General features: G+C 45.1%; 5 protein-coding genes across 5 annotated transcripts; 2 read left to right on the forward strand and 3 right to left on the reverse strand.

Annotated features, from left to right (window-relative positions):
- Positions 1–5,458: 5,458 nt before the first annotated feature.
- On the reverse strand, positions 5,459–7,688 carry LOC147933140 (uncharacterized). Its single transcript, XM_087477780.1, is given in 12 exon segments — positions 5,459–5,512; positions 5,514–5,792; positions 5,874–5,950; positions 6,058–6,135; positions 6,457–6,568; positions 6,638–6,715; positions 6,718–6,814; positions 6,988–7,039; positions 7,113–7,131; positions 7,133–7,204; positions 7,427–7,466; positions 7,594–7,688. Coding segments are annotated over 12 exon segments (1,053 nt in total).
- LOC147933141 (Ribosomal protein S7p/S5e family protein) lies at positions 5,695–8,401 on the reverse strand. Its single transcript, XM_087477779.1, has one exon. The coding sequence runs from the start codon at positions 8,399–8,401 to the stop codon at positions 7,955–7,957; it is 447 nt and encodes a 148-aa protein (XP_087333905.1). The 3' UTR covers positions 5,695–7,954.
- Positions 8,402–10,639: 2,238 nt separating this feature from the next.
- Positions 10,640–11,152, reverse strand: LOC147933142 (transcription factor-like protein). Its single transcript, XM_087477778.1, has one exon. The coding sequence runs from the start codon at positions 11,150–11,152 to the stop codon at positions 10,640–10,642; it is 513 nt and encodes a 170-aa protein (XP_087333904.1).
- A 287-nt stretch (positions 11,153–11,439) lies between these two features.
- On the forward strand, positions 11,440–12,710 carry LOC147933143 (uncharacterized). Its single transcript, XM_087477781.1, is given in 6 exon segments — positions 11,440–11,520; positions 11,523–11,601; positions 11,604–11,650; positions 11,882–11,990; positions 12,395–12,568; positions 12,634–12,710. Coding segments are annotated over 6 exon segments (567 nt in total).
- A 1,418-nt stretch (positions 12,711–14,128) lies between these two features.
- On the forward strand, positions 14,129–16,703 carry LOC147933144 (Nucleic acid-binding, OB-fold-like protein). The gene has a single exon (XM_087477776.1). It carries the CDS (start codon positions 14,129–14,131, stop codon positions 15,053–15,055), a length of 927 nt encoding a protein of 308 aa, XP_087333902.1. The 3' UTR covers positions 15,056–16,703.
- The last annotated feature ends 9,754 nt before the right edge of the window (positions 16,704–26,457 follow it).

Raw genomic sequence — 26,457 nt, forward strand, 5'->3', positions numbered from 1 at the left:
GGAAGTCCCCCCCACCCCATTCCATTCTTTGCCTCATCCTGGGGAGCGGTTTGTTGCCATTGAAATCCCTTGTTGAAGGGGCTAGCTTACCAAACCAACTTACCAAATCGACTCTCCCTCTACTCTCTACCTTTCTTCCCTACAAACTCTTAACCTCAATCCAGGGCTAAGGGGACTAACAACTGGCTTCCCATCACTAACCAGCTAACCTCCTTAGAAAAACTCTATCTCCTGTTTCAAGTAACCTTAATCTAGGGCTAGGGGAACTAGGGACAGATCTAACTCCCATTCCTCCAATCCTTAACCAACTACCAATTCAAAGATTCAAAGCTCACTGAGAACAGATTTCTATAGTTTGAAATTCAATTACTGACCTTTCTCACCCTCGCTCAATTCATTGAGAATTTTGGCTCAATTCTTCCATTAGTGAAATGGGAAAGAAAGGCTAAGTAAGGAAGTCCGTAGAGTAGCGGAGCTAATTTCAAGGAGAAATCAATCACTGAAACACAGTATTCGCACCTTACTTGATTCATTCCTTCCACCCGAAGCCCCTGCTGCCTGCCTGGGATGAGCGTCCTCTGATCTAAATAAGAGCTCCTGTTTGCTTTCTGGCAATGAGCTAGCTTAACCCTGATTGCGACAGGCTTAATACAGTCATGTTGGATCTCCTATTCGTTCTGCTACCAGGAAGAGAAAGAAAGACTGATTGCGACAGCTCAACCGGATGAGACATCTCTTATTTACAGAACTGTGCCAACCGTGCCTTCCTACCAACTCCGCCAACCCCAGACGGGGATATTGATTTAGCCGCACCTGAACCCGCAACTGCTGCCTCTACTCTGCCTACTTTTTGTGCCGACTTCGACTGCCTTATTTCGGGTGAAGAGTAAGGGGTGGTAGGCTTAGTAGGGCTCGAACCTACAATATAACCGTTATGAGCGGTACGTTTCAACCAATTAAACTATAAGCCCCTACGGATCTCTACATGCAATTTGCTCACTTCGGGAAGAGCGGACGCAAGCAAAGGGGAGGCCTTTGCTCTATCTGCTTCTTCCTCTTCCCAGGAATGCCCAATTAGATAAAATAATGATTTTCTTATTGTTTATAGATAGATAATCTTATATATCTATTATTTAGAATAATAAGAAAATAAAGCAAGCGGTCCTTTCGCGACTAAAACTGCCGGTACGCTTTCCGGCTCGCAACGACTCAAACGGGCGGGGGCTCTCTATTTGCTTGCAATGCCGGCTGTTCGCGTTTAGTTAAAAGTAGAAGTAGAGGGCGCCCTTTTCCCCACACTTAAAAAAGTCTAAAAGTCTAAAGTACATAAAAAGTAAAAAAGAAAAACTTAGTTACGGGAACATCCAACAGAACCTTGTGAATAATTGTCGATGAAAATAACATAGTACTTTAAACCTTGAACAGAGGAGAGGTAACTGGGGCAGGTCCCAATAAGTAAGAGTTTATCCGTTCTCAAGGAAGTAAAGCTTGATAACTAGAGCTAGAGAAGGGTAGTCTGCTGCTCTTTGCAATCTGACAGAATTAAGAAATTCCAGAGACTTCTCTTTATTTATAGACTTCCACCTATACTATAGCGAGATGGATTTCCCACAACAGAATCAGAGCTTCTTTTCTTGCTTCCAACCGTTCGCTCTCTCTTCTATATCTATATAGAAAGGGAAGTGAACCAGTTCCTAATCAGAGTCTTGCTTCGCCTGTCGACTCACTCTCTTTAGAACAGATTTCAAGAGATGCCGGCTCCTTCAACTATAAAGAAATCCGATTAGTCTTGCTGGCAGCTAGGTTATAGAATAAGGATAGCTCACAAGCTTAAGGAGGCTTCATACGTCGATAAACAGAGAGAGTCACAAAAGCTCCGCTGATTGAAAGATGCGCTCTGGACATAATGTCTAAGGTGAGATTCCTTCTTTGGTTATTATCAGAATATGGAATCACGTAGTGTAACCTTGTTCTAGGGAAAATCTTATCTAAAAGGGTGGTGAGAAAGGAAGGAATTAGAACAAGATTGGTTGATCGAAAGGAAAGAACAACATCCAAAGTACGATATCGAGCTACTAAAGCTGGTTTATAAGGGTCCACAAAGCCAAGAAATAAAACTCCTAGCTCAGAGAGCACAAATCCTTGATCAACCAGCCTAGCAAACAACTCGGAAATCAAGAGCATCGCTGACAAGAGGATGTGGCCAATTACCAGTTGGCTTGGAGCAAAGAGAGAGAGAAAGAGATTCGACTTGTATAAGAGGGAAAGACAAGATCTTTGTAAAGAAAGAGTGCGAGTTAGAGGCGGCTGTGTAAGAGTGTCTCTTTAGGGTTTGTGTAACCAAGCATTCCTAGTTGATTTCCGAGGTAATCTCGGCGAGACGTAGCGTTTCCGGTTTGAAGCGCCCCTTTCCCTTTACTTTGCCCCTCCCTACCTAGCTAACAAACTTTCTTTCCTTGGCTCGCTAACAACTGATACAAAAGGGTTCCTCCACATTCCCAGAAAGGCTCGAAGACATAGGGAATGAAACCCCAACCACGGAATATAGTCAAGTGGTAAGCAAAGAGATTTTGAAACGCAGCGATAGCCCCTGCTTAAGCTACACCTGCAAAGGGATCACTCCAGAAGTAAGCTGCGATTAACCAGCTCACTTCCTTCGTTCGATAGGGCTAGACGCGCCTTACACAAACGAACCCTCCGGTAACGAAACAAAAAGAGACAGCAAGCCATGACGTTCCCAGTGATGTACAGATTCCTCTTCGCTAAACTAAACCATGTACCATTCCGGGTGCAACGATTACAGACAAGAAAAACAGCACATAGAGTAAAAAATTTTACTAATTTGCTAAATTTGGTATTCTGACAGAGCAGTAAAGAAAGAATGAAAGCTAAACAACAAAAAGTTCCCAAAGAGTAAACAAGGAAATATCGAAAGAAAAGAAAAATATCATTCCAGCTTAAATAATAAGTAAGACTTGACTCTTTGTTACCTTTGTCCGTTCTCTTCTTTCTTTATATAAAAAATATCGTAAGAGAAGAAAATCAGATGTCAATCTAATCGAAGAAGATTCCAATTCCAGTTAGAAATCGGATCAAGAAAACACCGCCCATAGTAGCTTTGCCAAGAGCGGATCAGGTCCTTTTAGGCGATCCCGCGAAGCAGGTCTCCGGTGTCTAAGATCTTATCTGACTATTGGGAGATCATCTAACGTAGATATCAAGATCTTGCGGTCAGTCTGTGTTAACATCAACACCAATGTGATTCCCATTGATATCAGCAAGTGAAGGATCGGAACTTGATAGAATGCCCCACCCGGGCTTATCGATTGATAGAAAAGTATATAATCAGAAGGCTGCTTAGAGGAGTGATCTGTTCATCTAACTCAAAATATTGTAAGAAGAAGAAGAATCTTACGCCCCAAATTCCCATCTCTTTTTTCTTGGTTGGACCAACCGGCACCAGCCATTTCCGTCTTCCTTAATTGGGAGAGTCAGAATCAGTCTCTCTTTGTTTGGGGGGAGCAGAAAATGAAGGAACCTTTGCTTTGAAAATGATTGTTCTAAAATGGTTATTCCTCACAATTTCTCCTTGTGATGCAGCGGAACCATGGCAATTAGGATCTCAAGACGCAGCTACACCTATAATGCAAGGAATAATAGACTTACATCACGATATCTTTTTCTTCCTCATTCTGATTTTGGTTTTCGTATTATGGATCTTGGTTCGCGCTTTATGGCATTTCCACTATAAAAAAAATGCAATCCCGCAAAGGATTGTTCATGGAACTACTATCGAGATTCTTCGGACCATCTTTCCTAGTATCATCTCGATGTTCATTGCTATACCATCATTTGCTCTCTTAGACTCAATGGACGCGGCCCCCCTGGGTAGAGGCTGCTCTCCCCCCCAGCCCCACCGCCAACTCCTCGTCGGAGGACTCTTTTGGACTGAGAGTCCTTTCGGAGCCCTGGCCTATTACCCCTGATCTGGGATTAGAATCTTCTATGAAAAATAGAATTCTAATCCTTGAAGCCAAAAAATATCCTTTCTTGCTTGGTAAAGAAAAGGGACAGTATTGGGGGGAAATTTAAGGAATCCCTACGTAATTCCCCCCATCAAAAGGAATATTGGAGGATCCTGGATTTTTAAAACCGGGATCTTCAAATAAGGGAGCGGAAGCACTCCTGTTTAGGAGTGTTTCGCGAGGTGCTTTTCCACAATCCTTATTTGGAAGAAAGGGCCGCCTACTCTCTTCAAGAGGCTTTTTGCGATTTCTTGAACGAGAGGCGGGAGGCGCTGGACATTTCGAACCCCGGATCTAGCCCGGCCGAAATGGACCGCCTAGAAATAATATCTCTGGACCAAGTGGAAAAGGACCTTCTCAGACGTGGGGACGAATCTATCTATATTAAACAATTATTTTTAAACGGGGATTGAGATAGTTCGCGGAGAAGGGGTGCTTTATTTCGGGAGTAAAGTGATAGGGGGTTCCATTGAGAGTAGATGGAATGTTGCACCATCTTCAACTCTTCTCGGTATCGGGAGTTTTTCGAGAAAAGGTCCCATCCTTCAATATCATGATTGGGTCAACCAGGCCAGATCATGAGTAAATAAAAAATCGAAAACGTACATAGCTGTTCCAGCTGAAATACTTGGAATAATTCTACCACTTCTACTAGGAGTAGCCTTTTTAGTGCTAGCTGAACGTAAAGTAATGGCTTTTGTGCAACGTAGAAAGGGTCCTGATGTAGTGGGATCGTTCGGATTGTTACAACCTGTAGCAGATGGTTCGAAATTGATTCTAAAAGAACCTATTTCACCAAGTAGTGCTAATTTTTTCCTTTTTAGAATGGCTCCAGTGGCTACATTTATGTTAAGTCTGGTCGCTCGGGCCGTTGTACCTTTTGATTATGGTATGGTATTGTCAGATCCGAACATAGGGCTACTTTATTTGTTTGCCATATCTTCGCTAGGTGTTTATGGAATTATTATAGCGGGTCGGTCTAGTAATTAGGGGGCGGCCGTTCGGTCGCCTATGAGACTAGGACCAATAGGTCAAAAATTGGTTTGTGCCGCAGGTGTTGAACGATCTACTCTACACAGGTGTGGGCTTACAGGGCTAGGGCTTAGGGCTCAGAAACCCTTTCTTTCATTCATCAAGAGGGCTAGACGCGCCTTTCGAACCAGTCTTTATAAACCTGGTCGCTCACTTTTCCGGGCCGGGATCAATAAGTAGAAGTCATAAAAAGATATGTTTCTCTTCGCACCACTGATAGACTACTAAAGATTCAATTTGAAAGGCCATACTTAGTTTCGCAAGGCCTTTGTCATTGTCAGTCAACTAAGTAGGTCGTTCCGCCCCCTGCGAATCCGTAAATCTGAGGAGCATGCCGCAACAAAAGGATGGTCCCCTATGCATTTCATTCTTTCCAGAAAGGAAAATTAGAAGTACCCCCATCATGGTGAACCTCTCCTTGTGATCGGGATGAGGTAAATGCCTCCCAGCCGGGGGGGCGGATCGAATCGGAGTTTCCTTAGGTAGCCACCGACCTACAGTTATCCTTAAACTTTCGTGCTTGGTGGAGAAGAAGCGAACAAAGGTACGCTCGCTTGCTGTCTTGTTCTCTGCCGCGAACTGGGATCGCTCGCCAGCTAGGTCAGATTGAAGCAACATTTTTTGAGAACATATTACCCATCTTCGGGGACAAGGGGCGGAACGACCTCTCGATCTACTTACAGCAGCCCAGGAATAAAAACGTCGTCTAGGCGTTCCCTCTTGCTCCGATCTACCCTACGCCTAGGACGTTGTCTGGGCCAAGAGTCATAGTTAGTTGCTGTTTCCATTTGGTTTGTTTTTTCTCGTTGTTGATACCGGCAAGACCCAGCCAGATGATGTCTGCTGGTTGGTAGTGAGAGGACTCTTAGTATCGGCATACTCAAAAGGAGGCGCTAATTAAAAAACAAGAATTTGATTTTCTTTCTTGCTCTCCCTTAGCAGCGGGAAAGGAGTCTATCTATCTGCCTAGCTTTGGTAGATTTCCCCCAACGCAATTCACAGAAATTCCACGAATCCCTTGGTGGATAAGTCCGACGACTCAGCAGCAGTGCGGAATTGAGTTTCTCGTCTGGTGGATCTGATCTATAGTTATGGGGCAATACATACCAAAAGGTTCGAAGAAAGAGTCGTTAAGCCGAGAAAGCTAAAAATTGGCCTTCTCATCAAAAATAAAGAAGGGAGTTTTCAAGGTGTTAAGAATCGATTGAAGCATCCCTGGACTTCTACTCGATAGAGTGATCGAATCGGGCGCTATGGACTTAAAAGCCTCGAGGGTTGTAGGGCACAAGGGAATCTTGAATCAATTCCCTCTTTTCCAGTATTTAGACAAGCGGTTTGAGTCAAGTGCCAGTTACAAGAACTAATTGTTGGCAAGAGTCACAAATAAGAAGTAAACGACTTGATCTCTTCTGGAAAGTGACTTTGACCAAATAGAGTCTCCTTCCGTATAGGGGGCTCTCGTAGCGCTTAGTGTAGTAAGGGCCTTCTGCTTTTTTTTTGCTTTCATTAGCCTGAGAGGGCATATTAAGAATGCTTATACAGGGCAACTATAGGGATTATAGAGAATGAGAGGGGCTCACTTGACCAGAGTGCCGAGCATTGTTCGTCGTGCTAGTTCCACTACTCCAGTTCCAGTGTGATCTACGCCTGTTAGACTGCCCCGGGCTGTAATGGATTGGACTATGTGAATACTTCTTTCTAGGGAAAGAAGGATATCGTATCGGGTTGGACCCGCTCTCTTCAGGTGTTTGCAATTCCTGTGGGAACCGCACCACTTGAAGCCTTTGTATCCACATAATGAGAAGCCCTCTTTTAGTAAAGCTTTTCTTCATCGGCGACTTTCGCGAATGCCTTCTATCGACAAAGAATCCCCTGAGTTAGCAGCCTGCCCCACTTATCTAGCCGGTGTTTGCTAGGTTTATTGAGCTACCTCACTACTGCTTTCACTGGAAGCGGCTTATCTTGTGTTATGCGTAAGACATCTAGATTGGCTTGGCAGGGTAAGAGCTGCCCTTGACTCTCTCAGTTAGGAGAATGTCATTTTGCTAGAAAGACGATCTTTAGCAGAGGCTTTTTCGACCAGTTACTGTCCGAGCAGGGATCGTTGTATTGTTCTTCAAACCACTCTTCAGTGACGTAGTCTTTACCTGCACCCTTGTGCTTCATAACATCTGAACCATCGTCTAACTCTAACTTATAATCCTTTGGTGCTAAGAAAATTCCTTTCTTGACTCGCGACTCTCGACCTTACTTTGTTCCACCTACAGAGTACCGACCCTGCCCTTCTTACTCAGCAGTTAGCTGCTGGTTTATTTTCAACGTAGGTCGGTAACAGATTTTAATTCCCAAGATTCGGCAGGCTTAGCTACCTCTTCCAGTGCAGCTTCTGTTCCAGTTGTCTCTGCAGATCTGAATGAAAGAGGTGAGGTCAACTCATCCAATAGAGGTGCCTCAGATGGCTAAATGGATTATATGAATGCCTATTCCGCCGGTCGGAATGCCCGGACTGAGGAAGATGTGTACGAGGAGCAAAAACGAGATTCCTAGCCTTCCCTCCCTTTGAAGTGCATTTATCAGATCAGCTCCCAGAGTAACTAGAAAGAGGGTGAAAGGCCCAACTTCTTCATTCATGGCCTTTTTTTGTTTTTTTGGATTGATCTCCCTTTCGTATTCATTCGACCTGAGGCAAAAGAGAAGTCATACAAAAAAGAAAGGTTCTTTCATGCAATGCATAACGGGTGGGCTTCCTATGGATTCCTCTAACTCAATGAATGAAGGGAGGAGTATGAGGAAGGCCGGCTTTCTGGATGAAAATGAAAACAAAAAGGAAAAGGGTCAAACCATATCTTACTTAATAATCTGACTGAATGACGAAGAGCTCTTTATGTGGTCTCACTTTACCACCATCTGAAATGCGCGAAACTTCGATTGGTGGAAGCCAGTCCATGAAGATTCTCCCTTTTCCTACGTGCACTTCCCCTCTTTTGGTAAGCATCCAGTATCTCAGCAAATGAACATTTCTCTAAGCTTATCCTATAGCTTATACGTCGTTTGAAAGCTGCTTCAAGGATCCAACGAATAGCTAAGGTTTGTTGACGATCCCTGGCTACAATCCCAGGGACATCATAAATAGTACCCGCTACTCCTACTTTTGCTACTTCGCATATGGGCTTTATATTCTCTACGGCGTCAACCATAAGTTTGATTACATCGCGTTCAGTTCGAGCTGGGCGATGAAAAGTTTGATAAACAATAGCACGAACTCTCGTTCTTTTACCTTCTTTCATGCGAAAATTGACCAACTTCTTGATCAATAGTTTTTGCTCACCATCCAAGCCCCCCATATAGCTGAAAATTTCCGAGCAATTGGAAGCCGCTTTCGATGACGAGGCCGATAAATTTATATTACGCAATCGTTACTGTCCATCTTTATCAGCCAACTCCCCAGTTTCCACCTTTTCCTTGTCAAACCTTCGCTGATTGATCTGTATAATATCTCACTAGGCAAACTTGAAGGGAGCTAGGCGACGGATCCCTTTAGCACACCCCTCGGCTAGCCAAGGACTAGTTTCATAGCACAAGCACACTGCTAGATAAGAAGGGATGGGAGACTCCCTCGGGACAACTCTAGGTGTAGCTTCTGTTTCATCTCCTAATGCAGCACACCGGATGTAGGTAGTAACAGCTACTGCTTGTTCTGTTGTTTCAGTTCGAGTCCGTAGGCAGTCGAGTTGGTTGAAACATTTCTATCAAACCACCGGAATCTCCAGTCTTTGCTTAAGAACTTTTCTATCTATAGAAGGATTCAATCCAGCCGCAGGTTCCCCTACGGCTACCTTGTTACGACTTCACCCCAGTCGAAGATCCCACCGTGGTATGTCTCGTTTAGTCTATATAATGTCTGCAATTCACCTGCTGGTTGCCCAAACCCCGGAGCTCATCAATGAAAGGGTTCCATCTTTCACAGCGAGCTGTTCCGAAGTTGCGCCTCAGCATGGTGAAATGCCTCTTACGGTCATCGATATCGTGCTCCCAGTCGTCATGGAGAGCCAACTGGAGAGCACGCTTGACATCCTCTGCATCCTCGAGAGTTATCCCACGTTGATGCAAGAGGATGTGGGCTTTTCGTATCATGGCGGCCTCCTCATTCTCGCAGGCGGCCATAATACTTTCGATCTCCGCAGAGATGCGGGCGTGTTGGTGTGCCCTTGCCTCCCGTTCCCAAGCCTGCTCCTCCGGAATCGGTTGATTGACCGACGAGCTAGGCCCGGAACTGGTCGAATCTTCCAGCATATCGGACGTATACGTCAACCACTCAGAAGAGGCCTCGGCTTGGTGATTCACTATCTCCCCAGACGAACCCGTCACTGCATATGCATAAAATATAGTAACGACATCCGCGGAGAATGTACCAAAACCCGCTAAGACATGACTACGTAGAAGAACGAGAAAGAGGGATATTTGACAAACAAGGGCTAGATAGCACCATTGTGCCATCCTCTTTCCTAAATACTTACTAAAGGATCGAAATAGACAAATTGTAAAAACCAAGAGGAAAAAGAAGAAAAAAAGATTGAAACGGGAAACCCCTTCAGATCCTATAAAACGTCCGAAAAAACTTGCTACAGAACTACCGAGCAGGAGCAACAATAGTCGAACCTCGTGGTTTGTAGAGAACAGCCATCGAACTAGATTTTTCATAAATTTGAGATTCTTTCGTTTATTACCTTGATATTCTTCCGTTTATTACCTTATCAGAGAGGGGTAGGGTATTTAGTAACTCGAGCATTTATTGTTTACTATCGCCCGAGGAACGCTTCAAATAGAAGTGGTTGTGGATTCGAACCACTGACACAAAAAGGATTTACAGTCCTTTGCTCTAACCAGCTGAGCTACCTGTGAACCACTTTGTTCTCAACTTATCCAATGAATCTCTTTCTCTTATTTAATTCCACTTTGTTTAGTTTAGTGATAGTTAGAGACGCGTAGCGGGCACTCCACTCCACAAAGCAGTCTTCTTATTATATACGTATTTTTCTCAAAATCGGGAAGTAGTCCTCACTCAATAGTTAGATCAAATCTTGTACACCGGAGACCTGCTTCGCGAGTCCATACAGGGCTACACGTGGCGAAGCGTATTTTGGCGGCGCTTTCTCGATTGATATCTAACTGGAATTCGAATCTTCTTATATACGTATTATTCTGTCAATCGATAAGCCTGGTTTGTCTGTCTCTTTTTTTGGAACGAGATTTCACTCTTTCTTCTTTGGGAACTCAAAGTTGTTTAGCTGTCATTCTTCCTTCCGGTACCCTTTCAGTGCAACTGAGCCAATTAGTCAAACTTTGTACTCGGAATGCTACTTCCCTTAGTTTTGTTTCAAATACTTTCTTCCTTCACTGGGAATATGCTGTACTCTCTCCCTTCCATTGGCCCAGAAAATCACTCTTCAGAAGCGAACCATTTGGTATACTCACGGAAGAAAAGGGCAAGATTGAGAGATAGAAGGCCAGGTGCTCAGAGCAAGAGCTAACCGTAGCAGTCTAAGGCCGAGATGAATCAATTCGAAAGCTGTTCTTCACGTTTATGATCTGAAAGACTCGGACAGAAGAGTCATACTACTACGGAAAGGGAAGTGAAAGCAAGCCTGTAAGGGGAGGGGGAGGGCAAACTTCCGACATTTCACTGATTTCTCCTTATCTTTAGGACATTGCTTTACTTGAGGGCATGCTCGTGTACCATACGCTTTCATCGATGGAAGCACAACAGAAGGTGCTTCAATCTTTCCTATGGGTATTCTGATGGGCGGGGCTAGGGATTTGATAGTAAGCATGAATCTAAGGAGATCTTGCAGAGTAGTCAGCTGGATCTCGCTCATGTCTCTATAGCACCTGACTATGTCGCCTATATTTAGATTGGCTTTCTTCTCTCTGAAATTAGCAGTTATATCATCCACCAAAGATATAGAGGTTAGAAACGCAATTGCCCTGTGATAATGGTGTTCTTCCACACCAAAGCTCCCACTGCAAAAGCGGTAACCCCATTTACCAAACCATGAATGACCATAAGCAACTCCATGCAATAGCCTAAGATCCATTGACCTCTTTTGTGATTCATCCTCCAGAGTGATTTTCCTACAAAAGCAACATTAAAATCGCTCATCATAAGAGATAAACCGAACATTAATCAGGTTAACCCAAACAAACCGACAAGTTCTCAAATATCGTCAGATTTCAAGCCAACCCAAATTGGTTTCTCGCAAGAAGGATAAACAGGTCTATCCGATTTGTTTATTTTCCATCGAATTACTAACCTAGCATCGTTTTTTTGGGGTAAAACCTAACTTCGAGTTTTAGCTATTTTTTAGGGCAAAACTTACCGAGTATGCAGGTTAACACAAAAACGATCCCAAAGATCCATAATCTCTCTCCCATGAAGGTGCTTGGACCCACCTTCAATCCCATTGATACCGAGCAAGTGACCGAACCCGTTCAAATGGACCATTCCATGCAGGTCCGGGTCAGTGGATCTGTGCCTTACCCGCGGGGGCTTCTCATTGAGTCATTTCCGTAGTCAGGGAGGGATCGATATCTTGGTCCATGGGCCCATTCTCAATTAGTCTTCCTGGACTATGTTTCTTACCCGCCCGAACCATCCCTGCTAGCATAAAAACAAGTTCGGGCAGTGAGTCACATGTTGGAATGTCAGGATGTGGAATTTTTTTATTGAGATTAGATTAGTGATTAGTCACACCTACCGTAACCTATATTGGTAAGGTTAAGCAGCTGACTTAGCCCCCGTCTTCTTAAGGAGGTCTTTCTCACAGGACGGAGATAGGTTATGCAATTATGACTTATTCAAGAGGTCCTCCCTTCCCTACTGGAGCGCTAACTCCTATTTTTTTGTAGAGAATCCTTGTGTAGTGTATTCTACTGGTATAGAATCTTTGTGCGCTGACTCCTACGAATATACCGAACTAGTCCATTCATTTTGATTCGATTCACTGTTCCTCGTCCAATCCCTCTCGTATCAATCCTTCGGATCTGCCTTTCCCTGGGTTACTTTTGTAGCTGTTGTTTCATCCCCCTATCTAACGAGGGAATTGAGCTGGTGAATCACAGCTTATTTCTCGAGTGATCCCTTTGTAAGTGTAGCTAAAGCAGGGGCGATAGCCCCGTTTTTAAATATCTTTCCTATCTTTCTTACTTCGTTTACCAGCTTGGAATATCACTGATAACCCTTCATATGTCATTCGTTGTTATCTGTTGATTTCCCTGTGTTTGCCGATCACTGATGTAATGGCTGTTCCGTCCTTTCTTTCCTTTGAGTTGGCTTGCAGACCAAGGAGGATCAACGTCTCATTGTATTCCAGTTAGTTTCACAGCTACCCCTTCCCCTACATCTTATTTCTTTTTCTCTGTATCTTTCGCTGTTGGCCAGCTTGAATCGTAGTTTTCTCTTATGGGAAGGGCGGACGAAGCCACTTTCACTTTGGCAAACAGGAACCAGCCAAGTAAAAAAGAAAGGTGACGGGAAATTTCCAATTAGATCGAGATTCTTCTTTCTTCTTATGGATAGAGGTTAGGTTATCTTTGCCAGCTCGATGCCACAAAGGTTTAAAATGGGGATTACTTGGTGCCGTTCGCTTGACTTGAGGTCAGTCCTTTCAACTAGCCTAGACCCATCATATGGGGAGCTTTAAATGGTGCCTAGCCTTTCGAAAGGAAGCCTGTCTGTCTGTTAAGTATGGACTATAGAATAGAATTCTTTTATCACTGCTAAGCAATAAGGCTCAGCTAGGGCACAGGAGAACTGAGGTCGGGGGGGGCGAAATAAGATAGATTAGCAAACTCGTTCGATTCCAGATTGGCGAGTCAGGGGGATCTTATTACCAAGGATCGATCAGGGATAAAGAAAAAAAGGGTTCCGGCCGGGCTAAAGGTTTCAAATCAAGGTGTAGGTGGGCATATCCATGTTTGGGCATTTCACATGATGAGTAGAGCGATGGGTCTTCCTCTTGCAATCGAGAGAGGCAAATAGGCGGAAATCGGTACACTTTTAGTACGGTGGTATGCGAGCAGCAAAAAAGTATATGCAATAAAGAAATATGAGCAAGCTCACTCATCATAGTACGGTAAATAAGCACAAGCAGCAGCAAGGAAAGAAAGCCAGCTAGCCCTTATAGTGCCCGAAGCGAGATCGGAGTAGGAAGACCATGAGCGGAAAGGAAGAAAGCTTCAATGCCAAGAGCAGATAGGATAAGAGCTGCTACGGTGGGGGAACCTCACCCAGTCAATCCTAGGAGTAAGCCCTTTTACTAAGAAGTAGAAGTTCACATGCCCATCTTTTCTCTTGCATGCGCCTTCGTTCCTCATTAATTCAAATCAAAGTAAGCGACATCGCATCGGGAAGGGATAGGGATAGCGCATTTGCTTGGTTGGCGGCTGGCTAGCTTAGCTCTCGTCCTGTAGCTGCTGCTTATCGACCGGCAGACCGGCTACCAGCAGCAAGAATTGAATCTTTTGAGCCTTAAGTTCTTTTTGCCCCAGTTTCACTATCTCTTTCACTTCTTCGATTCCCCTTGAAGTAGGGGGTTTCAGTGGGAACGAGATCAATCAATGAAGGGTCAAGAGAAAGAAGAAAAGAAGACTAATCTGGATATTCCCAAAGATGCTTGACTTGGAGTGACAGCTTTGTAAACAAGGGTCCCTTACTTTTTAGTTTCGAAAATGCATCTTTCTTTCTCCCATGCTTTTCATTGGTCAACAACCAAACCAACCACTAATTCTTCCTTCACTACTAATCCAGGAAGAAGTCTTGTCTTCTTTTGTTCGGAATCCATTTTTATGAAAAGAAAGACTCAAAAATAATATAAATAATAATATATAGAATATAGAAAGAATTGCTTAAATAACTCAGCGATCTAAAATCATAGTCACGATCTACTAAAAGTAAAGTTGAGCACCCGGACCAGAGGTGGCCGAGAATCTTATGTCAAAAGGACCAAGGATGATCTTTTCGGAAAGGAGGAGTAGGAGGAGTCAGACGGAATCAAATGATTACGAGATAGACAATGAGATCAGGGAGAGCAAGAGCACTTAGACAATTGACTTTGAGTACAGGAAAGTCTGCTGGTAGGAATTCCTCAGGGCGTATTACGGTTTTTCACCGAGGGGGTGGCTCGAAGCGATTGCTGCGAAGAATTGATCTGAAACGAAGCACTTCCTCTATGGGCATTGTAGAGAGTATAGAATATGACCCTAATCGTTCTTCTCAGATCGCTCCAGTACGATGGATCAAAAGAGGCTTCCAAAAAAAAATGAACACGATCGAGGAGTTCGCTCCGCCGCGCAAGATCCTCGAACCTACCACGAACACCATCAGCGGCCTCTTTTCGTTCTCTTTCCTGCCCGGGAAGGTGGATAAAAGAAAGGTAGCTTGCTTCTCTCCTGGACTGATGGCCGCTTATGTAGTGGTCGGCCTTCCTACCGGAATGCCTCCTTTGTCTTCGTCTAAGAGCGCCTTTGCTAGTAAGGGGGCTGGAAGCACAAAAACTTTAGTGAAGGACGTCTTCTTCTCTGCCTTCTCCTCTCCAAAGGCCAAGAGAGAGACTGCATCCCTTGCCTTCGCTAGCTCTTTTGGTTTCCTCCCAAGGATAGCGATAGCTGGGGCAAAGCCCGCTTTCTTCGCTCCGCGAATGAGACAGAAAGTGAGAGGAAAAAGCACGTTCTCTCTTTGCGAGGTCCGAAAGTGGAGAACGCATAGCATTCTCTGGGCACATAGGATCAAAGGTAAAGCAGGGCTTTCTTGGCAGAGTTTTAGGCGGCAAGATACTTTAGGGCTTGTTGGAGCTGCTGGGCATAACAAATCGAAGCCGAAGACGGATCAAGGTAGCTTGCCTGCCAAGCCGATAGGCGAAAGGGCGAAGCAACTCAAAGCTCTCCGGGGTTTGAGGGCGAAGGATGGAGCGTGCAAAGTCGATCGTGCACCTGTCGTGTGACCCGTTGGTCCTAAGCAATGTCTTGCGCGAAGCGACCCACCTAGAAAGAGCTCTCCTTTATCTGGGGGCACTAAAATGAAACTTCGATCAGATGCGGGTATAAAATCCCGCCGCTGAGATGTCCAGCGGATTCCTGAGCCTTGACGAAAGGTCGGCCACCTTTTTTTTACGGAGAGCAGAAGGCCCGGGGCATAGCAGGATGAACCAATGTGAATGAGTGTAAGCTTCGTTGCCCGAACACGATTGGTGCTGACCACACTAGGTGCTACCGCGGTAGCAAGAGAGGCCAGGCAATGACAATTGAGAGGTTGTCACTGAACATTTCTAGTCACACGGGAAGAGAGGTCCAATGGCAAGGCCATACGCCCGTTTGGCTCCTCGCGGAGTATAGCTCACATCCAAATATCATATCTGATTGGGGAACGGGGCAACACCCATGAAGCTCCGACGGAAAGGGAAGGCCTGCCAGGCCATATGCCCATGGGTGCAGGATTCTTCGAAAAAGCGCGGGCTGACTCGGAGACCTGGGACCTTGGCTTAGCAACGAATGAATATTTCTCCTCGAGCTTTCTCCGCCAGCGGCTTATGTAGTGATCGGCCAGCTCGCTAAGCTTCGCTTCCCTTTCCCCTTGACTTTATTTAATAAGGGAAGGGGGAAAGTCTTCACTTAGTAGTCGGCATTATAGAAGCGGTTTGTCGAGTCTACGAAGCTTTCCTTCTTGTAGTCGGCCCGTAATGCCTCCCTTCATTTGCTTGCCTCCTTCCTTACTTTTCAGAGAAGCATTTTACGACTATAAAGGGCGCTGTTCACCTTTGGAAACTTAGCTACACCGGTCACGACATCTTGTTGATATTGATTGAGGACTTTCGCTGACTGAATCCATAAACCTAGAAAGTCACCGTCACTGGTACTTTTTTGACTCGATAGGTAGGTATTGGTGGAGCTTGCGTAATGTAGTTGTAGTTAAGGTTGCATTGAAGTCTTTCTTTTTTTTTTAAGATCTACTGAACAAAGGCGAACGGGGCTCTCAAGGCGGGACGTCTGGCAGAATGCTTGGCCTCCTGCGCTGGAAGCGAGACCCGAAGGGTGAGCTTCTGGCGGTTAGCTTCTAGAACTTATAATAGGCATTAGGCATTCTGAGCTGGAAGGAGGCAAGCAAAAGGCCGACCACTCTATCATTTCCCATTTCTGATGGGAAGGCCGACCACTACACGGACTCTATAACAAGTCATGAGCGATATCGAAACCAAGTCTTCGCCTATAGGCTTTGGGATGAAAGCCAGCCCGACGAAGGCCTATGATAGAGTAAGAAAAAAAGTACGTTAAAGTTACGAAGTAACTTAGCCGTCTTCAAAGGGAAAGGCGTCGGTACGGAGTCACCGTTAGCTGTGGATATAGACTATACTATAAGGAACGGAGTCTTAAACTATGGACCGAGACTACACTAAGGAACAAGGAAGCTTGACTGAGCAAAGAAGTCAAGGAACGAAGCTGCTTCTCTAATAGCCCCGTTGAATAGGAGGGCGAAGGCTTTTCAAAAAAAGTTTGATTTAGGGAGAGGGGGCTTCAAGTTCTTAGGAAGAGCCGTACGAGGCAGCTCACGTACGGTTCGGGAGCCGAGCCCCTGCATAGGGGCTTAGGTCAACACTTATATAATAGCCAGTCATCAATTAGAAGCAGGCAAAATGGTAATGAATTGCGATTGGTCCAAACCTTCGACCAGCTCCTTCTTGCAATCCGCCCAGAATGACCATCCTAAGCCCTTATTCACTGTGTGAAGAACGGATTAGAAGGGGGCAGTCCGCTGGAGTGTAGGCTTTTTGGCCACGCCCCCTGCCTATAGATACGAAATACTTGAGATAAATTATCAAATAGGAAATTGCATACCATTAGCCGATATACGTTTAGGAACATGGGTACATGAACCCTATAAAATCCTTCACTTTTAGCTTTGAATTACTTATATATATATCCTATGAATTTCATTTCGCATCGGAAACGATTCTAGGAGAAGTTCGAATCCGTTCCGTTCGGATATTGATCGGTCTTGGTTTGACATGGTTTACGTGTTACTGGTTCCCGGAAGAGTTAATATCTCCATTAGCGTCACCCTTTCTTACCCTGCCTTTTGACTCGTATTTTGTTTGTACACAATTAACGGAGGCCTTTTCGACACTTGTTGCAACGTCTTCAATAGCATGCTCTTATTTCGTCTTTCCTTTAATAAGTTATCAAATTTGGTGCTTTTTGATCCCCAGTTGCTATGGAGAACAAAGGACGAAATACAATCGATTCCTCCATTTAAGTGGTTCTCGCTTTTTTTTGTTCCTGTTCCTAACTCCTCCTCGGGTCGTTCCCAATGTTTGGCACTTTCCATACTTCGTGGGTGCAACATCAACAAATTCGCTCATGATCAAGTTACAACCTAAGATCTATGACCATATTATGTTAACTGTTCGTATTTCGTTCATTCCATCGGTATGCTCCCAGGTACCTGTAATTGTGATCTGTTTGCCAGAACCAAGGGGTCTTTCTTTGGAAACCTTCACGAACAATCGTCGTTTTTTGATGGTTTTTCCGCTTCTCACAGCTGCTCTTTCCACACCTCCGGATATCTGGTGCCAAATCGTCGCCCGTTTCCTTATTTCTTTGATAATAGAGTTGGCTATTTTTGTGGCATCGATTGTACAAGTTCGTGAAGAGGGCTGGACGAGTGGAATGAGGGAGAGCGGCTCGATCGAGAAAAAAAAGAAGAGTAGCCCCCCCTAGAACCTGGCAAAGTAACTATCAATGAATTCCAATAAAGATTATAACACACAGAGGACTCCTTACCAGCGGGATGAGTGATACATTCGGTGAGCGCCGTAGTTAAGTTTTCCTTATTCGTTAGCTATGCTAAAGGAATGGATTGTTCTCTTTAGGGAGTGCAGAATCAACTAGGGTTAACCTCTCTTTAGCCTATCTGTCCTCATGCTAGTCAATCTCAGGTAATTGGTCTATGGAAAAGGGGTTCCTCTTTCCTTCACCTAATGGCAAATACAAAAAGAGTTCGGCAACGCAAAAGCGGGCTTAATAATCAAATAATAAGATCGAGTTAAGAGACTCGTCCCCTGAACTATCTAGTTAACGGCGGCGTGATCTTGCTGTAGGGTCAGAGCTGCACCAAAGAACAGTTATTATCGACTCGATGGCTCTGATCCGCGTGAATCAGACGGTGAGTTACTGGTTCTTGAATGGGAATCCCGAGCACCAAAGAGCAGAGTGATCCTGCTCGAGATAGGACCGGGTAAAGGGAAAAAGACAGAAAAGACCATAGAATAGCAATAGGAATCGCTGCTATACGACAACTTTCTCCGTGGAGCCCGCAGCTAAAGGTTAACAAAAGATTGTAGAACCCATGGACTTAACTTACTATCTAAACGATACGAGACGGGTCAGTCAAGGGCCACCAAAGGCACAAAGCTAGCGAATATCCGTGAGAGCGGAAGATATAAAAGGTATAGGTAAGTAAGGCTTGCATCTCTTTTAAGATCAAGGGCAATAAGACGTCGAAGGAAGAATCCGCAATGCTTTGACATTCCTTTTCAAATGAGTTGTGCCCAGCCCAGTTAGTCCACTACTACAGATAGTAACTAGCACAGAAAAACAAGATGGAATCAAATACATACGGTGTTAATTAATTTACTGAAGTGAAGCAAGGAACGTAGTAACTCGACTGGTTGGAGAGGAACTTTGTTATTAGGGTTGAATTTCCAGTCTTCGGGCCTCAACACCGGAGCTTATCCTAAGGCCTAGGTAGGTAGGTAGGTAGTGACGTCTCTTGCTGGGTCTTTCATAAGGAATGGTCCTGTTAGTCTTAATCCAGCGACTGGCCTTGCTCCGAGCCGATATCCAAAGTATGGTTCGCTCGCTAATTATATGCTTAACACATGCATCTGAGGTCAGAGGTGCCGCTAAGGTGAACGCTCAGCTTCAACTCTGACTATATATTATATATAAGTGCACTAAAGGTTAACTATGTCAATCTACAACTCAATGTGATTGGCTTCGCCCGGGCTCAGTCTCTTTCGGCCGGTATATAGAATCGTCGGAGCGAGCAGAACAGCGGAGCGAAGTGGGCTGTGTAATCATTTGATTTTTTGACTTTTTTTTGAATATAATATATAAGAGTAAGTAAGGAGCTGAAAACGAGTCCTTCGGAGGGCGAAGAAACTCATTAATTCATTGATGAGGGCCCCTCATTCAAATGTTATGCTTCGTGCTTCCCTCACATTTTGAGTTGATTCTTTCCAATTTCGAGAGTGAGATTGATCCGACCAAGTAGTAGTGCGAAAGCCGAGTACATACATGGCTAGTTTCCAGGCAAGCCATCCATATTGGCATAACCTTCTTCTATGCCATCTAACTTCATAGCCGATAGTTTCCGTTGATCATTATCTTCATCCATCGGATCAGCTCCTTCTTTTCTTATTTTTTTCAATGACTGCTTCTTATGCTTGCCCTCGTTCTTCTCTCTTCTCCTAGACCCACCCCCCTTACTGTCTGTTTAGGCCCCCTGCCAGGTACTCCAGTCTCATTGCGTACCGTCGTCTGCATCTTCTTGCCCTGTTTTCATAGTTGTTTGCTTTTCTTATATGGATTAGGCTTGGTTAAAAGCGTACCGTCAAGCAAGAAAAGGAACCGTAAACTAGCTTTACCGAGTTGGCTTCTTCGTATGAGCCCTAGCAGCATCTATTCCTTACTCTGTTTTCTGCTTTCAAGCCCCTAAAGTAGGATCGTCTAACGAAGTCAGGTACGAGGGAATATGTTAATGCAAAAGAGGCGAAGAGGCTGGTGACCAGAGAAGGTCTGTGATGGAAGCAATTCCTGGCTTTCTGGTCTGTGATAAAAGCAATCTCTCTCCGGTCGGTTCGACTGTTAATGAAAAAATGAATAGATCCTTAGGAAGAAAAAGGCTCTTTTGCTCTTGTGTAGAATCAGTTGTTACAGAAGGAGCGGTTTTCGTTTCGCAATGGAATCAGAATTAGCTACGATCAATGAAAATATCGTAGTATAGTAAGAGCCAACGAAGTAGCTGTAACGTGAACAGCTAAAGCTCCTTACCTTATATGGGCTGCACCGCGCTGAATGATCAAATCCCATTTATTCTTATTTTTTTACATTCCAACTCCCATGCCTTTCCGTTGGTCAACAACCAACCGTCGATTTCCCTTTTCCTTAATTTTGAGAACAAGTCTCTCTTGGGGGGAGAGCAGAGCATGCAAAATCGAGCAATAAATGGATCTTAAAAGAATTCCACTTTGAACGGCACGACTCTTTAGATTTTTGCGCTGGCATTTGAGTTGTCTCCCCTCCTCTTTCAATCGACACACTCGACGCAGATAGCTCCGGTGGCCCCGGCTTCTGCCTCTATCAGGCTTAGGCTGCCCCCACCCCCACAGAGCCACAGCATAGAGTAGCTGCTCCCGCGCTACAACCAATCAAAATTTTATACGGATCGATATATGATGATGCTAAACCGAGATAGAGAAAGAGGGCGAAGAAACTCATTAATTCATCGATAAGGGCTGCCGCGCCTCCCTTTGTTGGCTCTTCGAGACAAAAACACTCATAGGAATGGTGCTAATTCCCATGTTCCTTCTAGTCTCGTTTGGTTTCGAAAGCCTCCCCCTCCCTGTTTCTTACTCTTTGAAAGCTGTCATCCTGGATTTCTTTTTGAATGGTTTCTTACTCTTTGAAAGCTGTCATCCTGGATTTCTTTTTGAATGGTTTCTTTGTTCTCTTATTTGGATTGAAAGAAAGAAAAAACTTCATTTTCTTCGACGAATTTCGGCTATGACCAATGCACCAATAGCTGAATAGGCGTAACAAAGCTACCTGAAAAGGCAAGGTGCACCTTGGGATTGAAATTGACGAATTGCGTTTTGCCCGAGAGATTTATTTAGAAAGATTATCCATCGGATAAAGAATGCAAAAATAGAAAGAATATAAATAAAGGCGCATACACGGGAAGGGGGCACCACTACTTCCAGGGGGAGACTAGCCTCATTACTTCTTAGTGGGCGAGAGGTGCGCCTAACCCACCTACCCACTCATAAATCACGGTGTTCAGCTGACTTGAACTGATAGACCCCTATTGTATTGGAATTTAGCGCCCATCTTTTTACTATTGTCAACGAATCTCTTCAATGTTCGATTCTATTCTATGTTAGAACATTTCTGTGAATGCTATTCTAATCTAAGTGGTCTTATTCTGTGTCCTGTGCTAGGAAGCATTACTCTTCTTTTCATTCCAAATTCAAGAATACGACCGATACGATTAATTGGTCTGTGTGCCTCTCTTATTACTTTTTTGTATTCTCCTGTTCCTCGGATACAATTCGACTCTTCTACGGCCAAATCTCAATTTGTGGAAAGCCTTCGATGGCTTCCTTATGAAAACATCAATTTTTATTTGGGTATAGACGGTATCTCTTTATTCTTCGTGATATTGACCACATTTCTGATCCCTATTTGCATTTCAGTGGGTTGGTCTGGTATGAGAAGTTATGGGAAAGAGTATATTACAGCATTTTTAATTCGTGAATTTCTAATGATCGCCGTGTTCCGCATGCTAGATCTTTTACTATTCTATGTTTTTCCCGAAAGCGTGCCAATCCCTATGTTGTGCGGAGCGGAGTATCTTATATTCGCTGGGAGAAAGCTTTTCCTCTGCAGGGGCCTTGTGCAGTAAACCCCCTACGGGCGGTCGTCCGTCGTCGTAAAGTAGTCCCCGCGAAGCTTTCGGGAAGAGGGGTAGTCTTGTGTGTAAGCATAGCATTTCTGGTCGAACCCGCCCAATCCAACTAAGAAGAACCGAACCTGACAAACACATCTTTTTCCTTTTGGGAGGGTACTCCGAGTATAGTGGGTACCTCGTAGGACCTCGACCCGCCTACTCGGGTCTTGTATGGATATGCAGGAAGGGGTGCTCCTAGGTGTGTGTAGGGGTTGTGTTTGTTCGCGAGAATGGATTCCTCGTCAAGTCTGTTTGGGGGGTGTGGACACACTTGCGCGAATTCAGGTAACGGCTACAAGGGAGAAATCAAAAGGAAACTGTACCCGACCAGGGATGGACGTAAACTCGTAAGCTACCGAGGTTAGGGATAATCGTCCAGGTCTTATTGTGAAACAAAAAAGCCGCCCCGCCACAGCAAGCGGGTTGGTTCCTCTGTCGTCGCCGGATAGCTCTTGGCGAGGTACTTTTGTCACTCGACTGAAAGGAGAGGAGACCTTAGGATAAGTTGCTAAAACAAAGGGGAGTAGAGGATCGACCCGTTCAGTAGAATTCCGAAGAAAGACTGTTGACAGCTGGTAGAGACATTTCTTTGGCCCCCGTCAAATCAAAAGGAAATGCGGGCAGGTTTAAGCTCGGCAAAGGGTTCGAGAATAGGGTCCTGCCCTTCAGATTCTCAGAATAAAAAAAGAGTTCCAAACCTTTATGCATGCACCTCCGTATAAGTGCTGCGTACAAGTTCCGGCCAGGATAATTGGGAAAGATCAAACCCGAAAGAACCGCTCACATCACAGTAGTAGTAGCGTAAAGGCCGTAAGTCGGGTAGCGGCCATAACATAAGGTAAGGGGCTATTACTTTCACATCTCTCCTTTTGTCGTACTATAAGAAAGAGAGATCCGCTGCGTGAGCAACCCGACTGTGCGTTACATGTGCTCTACAGGCCGCACTCCATCTTTCTTCTTAACAAGCCCATTTATCTTTAGATTTTGAAGACGGGCGTTGCGTTCGGTTCGAAAGGTATGGTTTTCAGTATGTCTCTAGATAGGGCGCCCCACTAGTCCGGCTAGAGCTAGTGAGCGGTTCTTTCGGGCGAGAAGCAGGCCGGGCCCTACGGGCGGGCATCTCCCGCAACGAAAGCTGCATAGTTCGCCACCACCCGAAAAGTAAAAGATTAGAGAGTCCAGGCTAAAAATACATGCATAGATAGTGATCTAATGACAAGGGCCGACGACGGAAGCTCGGGACGGAGCCGTATGATGCGGAAGTCTCACGTACGGTTCCCTGAGAAGGGAGTGGCTACCTACTGGAGCTTCGACCAAGCACCCCCGGTCAATTCCGCTTTGGGGCCACCCCTTACTCTACCATTATTATAGGAGTATGGGGTTCGAGACAAAGAAAGATCAAGGCAGCATATCAGTTTTTCCTTTATACTTTACTTGGATCTCTTTTTATGCTATTAGCTATTCTGTTGATTCTTTTCCAAACAGGAACCACCGATTTACAAATATCATTAACCACAGAATTTAGTGAGCGGCGCCAAATCTTTCTATGGATTGCTTCTTTCGCCTCTTTCGCCGTCAAAGTGCCTATGGTACCAGTTCATATTTGGTTACCTGAAGCTCATGTAGAGGCACCTACGGCAGGATCCGTCATCTTGGCAGGAATTCCTTTAAAATTTGGAACCCACGGGTTTTTAAGATTTTCAATACCCATGTTTCCCGAAGCGACACTTTGTTCTACTCCTTTCATTTATACTTTAAGCGCGATTGCTATAATATATACTTCCTTGACCACTTCAAGACAGATCGATCTAAAGAAGATCATTGCTTACTCCTCAGTAGCCCATATGAATCTAGTGACTATTGGTATGTTTAGTCGGGCGGCGGCCGTTAGGTCACCTATTTTGAGTTATGGACACACAAGGCCAAAACATGTGTGTCGGGCGTGCGACCCATCAACCTACTAGCAATAGAAGAGAAAACATAGCATGTCGCAACAAAAGCTTGATTCGAGGCGTCAGCAAAACACTGCCGTCTGTTCCCTTCAGTCCCTTAGCGCCCCGGGACGGGAGTGGGGGACGGCTCTACGCGCAGGCAACAGCAGCACCGGCTCCACGAAGTCTGAATCGAATCTTTCTGTTGGCTTTCCCAAATTCATTCATAAATCAAAATCAAAGGGCTAGAAGCGAGCGCTTCTAGCTGCTTCGCCTGCTTCTTCTTATTATGGCGGCTATGTTGGCGTGGCGAAAATGAACGAAAAGCGAGATGAACGTGCTATTTTCAAATCGATTGATAGATTGATCTGTTCTGATAGATCTAAAGAGTAGAAATAGATAGAGAATAGAGAGGGAATCAATAATAAGGTCTTTGAGCCTATTTCTATCTATTGATGAGACAACTATCTATTCTTGATCCATCAGAAAGAAATCGATATGTATCTGATGGAATCTTCTACATCGTACGTAGAGCGCCCAAGCGCTTTTTGGGCCAGCTCAGTTCTCTTATCCATCGGTCCAATGCACTGGGCTCATCTCATGGAGGGAAAAGCCAAAATGTAGTTGTCTTGTTGTTGTTCGCCGCCTCGACGCATTCCCTTCTCTCCCCGGCATCGTCCCACACAGAAAGAAAGAGCGCGGAGCCCCGGCCCGAAGCCGTAGGTCCGCTAACGTAAAGCGAGGAGTTGAGCCTGAACTGGCGAACCGAAGTAACTTTCGGAACCATACTTCCTACAGCTAACATGTGCCCAGTCCTGCGGAAAGGCGCAAACGAACGTGAGCTGCTATACCGAATCCCCCGCTGGCCATCGGGGACCGAGTGGTAAGGCCATGATCTGCAGGGGAACGGATCACTCATTCTTCCATTGGGGACAGGTGCACGAACGACAACTCCAAACGTCACACATCCGCCGCCTACTTACCGTTTAGGTGGCACCAGCGAGATCCAGCTAAGGAAAAAGAGTGTCGCGGCTGCTCCACTCCGCCGCGGTCTCATGAACTTCACTTCGTTGCCTTCCCGCGCGCAAAGCGAATGGGCGCTGTGCTGTGGGTCAGTTTCGGGGCGGGGGGCGCAGAGATACTAGAAGAAATGATTCATTTGTTTGGATCGACGAGCTTTTTCAGCCCCAAAACTCAGAATCAATGGGAATGTCTGTCCATAAACATCTATTCTATCTGTATATATAGGGGATCTCTCTATACATATCAAAGTCTTTTATGGCATTGATATGATCGCCTAGCTGTAGCCGCATATCACAGCTGCGCTCAATATGCGGATTTCTGTTGGATCAGATCTTTTCTTTCGCTTTGACGAAAGCTTTTTGACCTAGCGAAAAGCACTTTCGCGCAAGCAAAGTAGAAGCTTTGCCAGAAGCAAGACGAGGAAGTGGAGCTGTCGTATAAGCGGTAGCTTCCCCCGACCGACTAAACTAAAATACAAGAGTCGCGGCCTACTTTGATTGCGAAGGGGTTTGGCAACAAGCAAACGGCTTTCTATCATAGTTGCAAGGGTTCAAAACCTTAGTTCGCTGCTTTTCCCAGGACCAGAGAAGGGCTTATACTGCTCGCCTTTGTTTGGTTTGATATATTCATTCAGTCAAAATACAAACTACAACAAAGTGGAAGTGGAAGGGCCGCTATAGAAGCTAGAACTTGCTTTATAAGTCGGCCTAACCAAAGCGTCACGACAACAAAAAATTATCCTTATGAATGGAATCTTAAGTAGGGGGCTTTGACCGCCCGCCTACCAATCAAAGAGGCAGAGAGTAAACGTAAGCTCACCCGTAAGCTCGAAGAGAGCTTCCCTTCATTCGCTTCGCGGGAGCCGCACAAGCACATAGCTGGAAGTCAGAGGGCCCATACTACCTGCCTAACCCTTTGTTCCGAGGGACCGTAGATCGGAAAGCACTCCATTTATCCAAAAGAGAAGGGAAGGGGCCTATGTATTTGCATGACCCCTGCGGATTTGACCCTATCCCGGAGCCAATCCCCTATTGGTCCTGCCACCACGCCGCAGAACGAGAGCTCGTGTGGAACCTTTTCTTTCTGGCGTAACAGCCGGTGGAACGTAACAAAAGATTACGGTCGCCTAACATTAACATAAGGGCGGGGGGTACGGTAAACTCGGCCAAAATATGACACCCGAAGGGCCCGAACGCACAATCCTATCCCATCCGAGTCCGAGTTTACCCCTTGCACTTCGGACAGCCGACCGTAGCATCATAAGGAGGACCCCCTTTCGAGGTAAAAAAAAAAAAAAAAAAGGTACGGTACATATAAGGAGGTTGGACTTTCTCAACGTGGTGTATAGCACGAAAAACTTTTCGATACAAGAAAGGGCCGTTCTCACATGAAAGAAGAGAAGAAATCCTTTCTTCTCTTCTTTCTCTTTCTCGAGAAGGAAAGAAAAGAAAGAGGATGGGGGGAGGGGGGAATGGGGCCGGTGCCCTTCTTTTACGGCCGTCACTCTTATTTGTCAGCCGTGAGGAACTACCGGCTCGGTCGGTGGGAAAGGAAAGGCTTGGGCCTACCTATCCCGATAAGACCTCATAAAGGAACGGCGGGAGTGATAGGTTCCATATTGCCGAGCTGAAGGGCAAGACTTTTGTACGTGATCGTAGTATGTGACGTC

This window comes from Camelina sativa, chromosome 12 (genome assembly GCF_030686135.1).
Source record: "Camelina sativa cultivar CO46 ecotype springtype chromosome 12, ASM3068613v1".
Classification (NCBI taxonomy): Eukaryota; Viridiplantae; Streptophyta; class Magnoliopsida; order Brassicales; family Brassicaceae; genus Camelina; species Camelina sativa.

Bases quoted from the DNA above. Each gene is read 5' to 3' on its own strand.
- LOC147933141 (XM_087477779.1), bottom strand. From the start codon at position 8,401: ATGGGGGGCTTGGATGGTGAGCAAAAACTATTGATCAAGAAGTTGGTC.
- LOC147933142 (XM_087477778.1), bottom strand. From the start codon at position 11,152: ATGGATCTTAGGCTATTGCATGGAGTTGCTTATGGTCATTCATGGTTT.
- LOC147933144 (XM_087477776.1), top strand. From the start codon at position 14,129: ATGAGATCAGGGAGAGCAAGAGCACTTAGACAATTGACTTTGAGTACA.